Raw genomic sequence first — 4,359 nt, 5'->3', positions numbered from 1 at the left:
ATGTGGTGGACATGAGAGGATATAAAACTATGGTAAAACTGTAAAACAAACATATAAAAGACAGGTATAATTATGGCTATTCAACATCATACATTATACATAGTTATACAGAAGATAGGGACTGACTAACATGTGCTTACTACATACAGGAACACATTATCTATACAAATGTCTAGCATCCCTCTACACAGGCTGAATAAGCAAATCTTTTACTTACAGGCTTTTGGTGTTCATCAGGTTTGCAATAGATTAGCTTCAGTGGTCCTAAGGGTCTGTTCTCTATGGTGGCTGAAGCTGGAATGCATAGACAAGTTTAGACTTGCCCAAGGCAGTAGGGAGAAGACCCGCCCCTAGGCTACAAGAAAATGGAGGGTCTTAAAGGGACAGATACTGCTGAGTGCCAAGCATATGAAATATACAGTGCGAAGGCAGCATACTCCCCACCTGGCATACTTTTTGTTATGCCACTAACCATTGGACAGAAGTAAAACGACTTCAGAAATTGGCCTAGCATACACCTTGGGAGTGCCCTGTCTAACAATTCTAACTTCAACTTTTCTAACTTTAGCATCACTACTAGGATCAGTTCCCACAATGAGTCCAATAGGCCACTCGTTCCTGTGGGCCTGAGCGTCTTTTAGTAAAACGACGTCTCCAATTTGTAAGTTGGGCTTGTCATCTTGCCATTTCTTGCGTGACTGGAGTGTTACCAGGTATTCTTGTCTCCACCTCTTCCAGAAAATGTCTGCAAGACTTTGAACTTGTCTCCATTGCTTGGTGTACAAGTCCTTGAGGTCAAAGTCTCCTGTGGAAGCTGTCACTGGTTCCATCTTCTGGGTCGAGCTGTGTCGAGTCTCGTGTTCTTTCAAACACTTTGCAGCCCAGTTCATCTGTATCTCCAGTTGAGGCTAAGTCTTCCATGCACCTCTGGATACTCCACTGATGTGCTGGGTTACCTAATCTCTCTTTAATGTGTAAACTGTTGGTACATGGGTAAAGACAAGATGTACGAACATTCTGTAACAGATGTGTTCTGTAAACATTGCTGGTCTGTGCAGTCCGTCTAGACATACCTCTCCAACGAGGACCCATCCGAGATCAAGGCGTTGTGCAAATGGCGTGTTGTGTGGCCCATTGTACTGTTCTCTGACTTTGTGCACTCTGAGGATATCTCTCCCAAGTAGGAGGGTGATTGCAGCATCTGGATCTAGTGCTGGTATCTGGTCGGCTATTCTCACTAGATGAGGGTGATGACGAGCAACTTCAGGTGTGGGGATCTCTGACTTGTCGTCTGGTATCTCATCACATTCTATGAGGGTAGGAAGAGTCACCTTTGTCTTTCCATCTAATGACTCGATGATGTAGTTGTTTGCTCTTCTCCCTGTCGTCTCTACAACTCCAGAACAAGTCTTCAAGGTGTATGGAGTTGGACTTCCTTTGTCACCGAAGAGGTCAAAGAACTGTTTTTGCCAGAGATCTGTTACTCTGTTCATCCAAGACTGTGTACATCTTGATTGCCTTTTCTCTGAAACCTGCAGGATACACCTTGACTAAGCATATCTTGGAGCATGATCTAGGACGGCCCTGCTCTGTACAGATCTCAGTGCACTTGGAGGTTGCTGCTGGCATTGTACTCTCGCCTTGCTCCCCACCATGATCTTCTTGAGTTGCTGGAACTTCTTGCTTCCATGGTGGTGGTCCTGGGTGCAGTGTTGACAGATGTTTGTCACTGTTACACTCCGTGCATTGTATGGTTTTTGTACAGTCTTTTGCAAGATGTTGAATTGAAGCACAACATCTGAAACAAATGTGATTGTCTTTAAGGTAGGCTTTGCGCTCTTCGAATGTCTTACTCCTCAAACTGCAACATTTTCTTAGTGGGTGAAGCTTGTTGTGGATCGGACATATTTTGTCTGGCTCCTCTACTTTCTTACTTGCGTAGTCTTCCTGATTGGCTGCAGATTCAGTAGGGACTGCTGTCTTCCGTACAGAAACTGTTGCTCTGCGTTGTTTGTAAAGCGCTGGAGGTTTTTGTTCTACCTTTGGGAAGCTTGCCATTCTCTTGTTCAGGAAAGCTTGGATCATTGCGTGTTTCTGCTTGGTCTACGATGAATTCAGCAAGGAAAGCGAACGGTGGAAACGCAACTCGACGATCTTTCTTGTATCTTGATGCTTGAGTGACCCACCTTTCTTGCAAGTTGTAAGGAAGTTTCTCGATTTATGGGATCAATTCCACGTGCTGTATCCAAATATGAGAGACCTGGCAGATATCCACTAGACTTAGCGGCTTCTATTTCTAGGAGTAGGTCCCCTAAACCTATCAGCTTTTGATTGTCCTTGTTTGTTATTCATGGATAGTTTTCTATCCTCTTCAAAAGTGCATACTCGATCACTTCAGGTGATCCATAGCATTGTTCTAGTCTCTGCCACACCATTGCAAGTCCTGCTGCTGCGTCATGAACATGTACTGACCTGATTCTTTGGGATTGCTCAGTGGACTCTGGTCCTAGCCATTTGACGAGCTGGTCAAGCATTTCTCTGTCTGTCAGATCTAAGTCTTGGGTACCGCTCAGGAAAGAGGACTTCCAGGCCCAGTAGTTTTCTGGACGGTCATCGAATTTCATTAGACCAGCGCTCACTACCTCACGGCGCATCAGGAATCTTGCGACTTCTGTAGCTCTTGCTGCGTCTGATGAATACTTCCTGGGTGTAAACTCAGGGTATGGCTGCGGCTGGTAAGGCTTATTAGACGCTTGACTAAGTCCATTTTGGTTAAGTTGCTGTTCTCGTCTGTTGTAAATCTTTCTGCTATAATCCAGGCTTGTATTTGCTTGAGGGATTACATCAGCATCTGTTTGCACTCTTGGAGGGTTGGCAGATTGGTCTCTGAGCATGCGACCACTTGACTCCTCATGCTGAGGTTCTGATTCAGTCTTGCAGTGTGGCATAGTATCAAAGTTTCTTATTGCTGGTGGAGTCAATGATGACCTAGGTATGTCATTGGACTGCTGGTCAGTGTACATGGTTGCTTGTGACTGTACGTACTCACGGGTGCCTTGGATTGCGCTGTGGGTTGACGTCTGGGTTTCTATGCCAGCGAACTTAGATTCGGCAGCCCTTGCAAGAACTTCTGCCTCTGCTAAGGCTGCTGCAGCGTTTTTCTGCTGTTTGAGTAAGTGTAAAGATGCTTGCACTTCTGCTTTTTTCCTAAGTGCTTCAGATTCACTTTCTGCTTTTTTTCTAAGTGCTTCAGATTCACTTTTTGCTTGCTCTCTCATCAATTCAGCTTCCTGTTCTGCATAAGAAGCCATCGCACAGGCTGCTTCTGCTTTTGCTCTTGCCTTGGTTGCTTTGACGCTAACTGATGACAGACTGGTGATGCTTGAATGTCTAGAACTAGTGCGTTTAGATCTTGCTGCACCGGCGCTAACTGGAGTCAGATCTGTTTGACTGGATATTCCGGACAGTGTTGTGCATCTAGACCTAGTTCTTGGCAAGCTGCATGTGTCTTCCTCTTTACAGGAGCATTGAGGGTTAACTGACAGAGTGTTGTTCTCTGTGTCCTGCTTCTCCATTTTGCTAACAGCGTGGGTGATGATGATGACTGAACACACAGCCTGTGTTCTAGTCAGTGAGGGGAATTAGTTTCACTTTCGTTTTGCTCCCACACAGACTGGATTTAGGAGTCCTTTTACTGCTGTGGACGTTTCAAAGCTGTTTAACTGCTTCTGATAACGTTTTAAAGCCTTTTTACTGTAATGTCTCGGCTGTGTGTTGCTTGAGGTACACAGCTTCACATCAAGTAATAACCAAATCTCAATTAAAGAAGCGCTGGTTTCTTTAACTGATGCAACCTTTACTGAGATATAATCCATACATGTGCCTTTACATATGAATAAGCAGATATGTGGTGGACATGAGAGGATATAAAACTATGGTAAAACTGTAAAACAAACATATAAAAGACAGGTATAATTATGGCTATTCAACATCATACATTATACATAGTTATACAGAAGATAGGGACTGACTAACATGTGCTTACTACGTACTGGAACACATATTATCTATACAAATGTCTAGCATCCCTCTACACAGGCTGAATAAGCAAATCTTTTACTTACATGCTTTTGGTGTTCATCAGGTTTTCAATAGATTATGTTTAGTGGTCCTAAGGGTCTGTTCTCTATGGTGGCTGAAGCTGGAATGCATAGAGACTTGTCCAAGGCAGTAGGGAGAAGACCCGCCCCTAGGCTACAAGAAAATGGAGGGTCTTAAAGGGACAGACACTGCTGAGTGCCAAGCATATGAAATATACAGTGCGAAGGCAGCACAGAGCATATACAAATGTTCTTGAAG

The 4,359-nt window shown here is 44.2% G+C and overlaps 1 protein-coding gene across 1 annotated transcript; it reads right to left on the bottom strand.

Annotated features, from left to right (window-relative positions):
* Positions 1-2,348: 2,348 nt before the first annotated feature.
* LOC309568938 (uncharacterized protein) lies at positions 2,349-3,607 on the bottom strand (the record flags this gene model as incomplete). Its single annotated transcript, XM_082274705.1, has 1 exon — positions 2,349-3,607. The coding sequence occupies exon 1, from the start codon at positions 3,573-3,575 to the stop codon at positions 2,349-2,351; it is 1,227 nt and encodes a 408-aa protein (XP_082130831.1). The 5' UTR covers positions 3,576-3,607.
* Positions 3,608-4,359: the final 752 nt, after the last annotated feature.

This window comes from Pelophylax lessonae, assembly GCF_965119305.1.
Source record: "Pelophylax lessonae genome assembly, chromosome: 12".
NCBI classification, from domain to species: domain Eukaryota; kingdom Metazoa; phylum Chordata; class Amphibia; order Anura; family Ranidae; genus Pelophylax; species Pelophylax lessonae.
The sequence above is the reverse complement of the archived record's forward strand: the minus strand, read 5'-3'. Positions and strand labels throughout refer to the sequence as shown.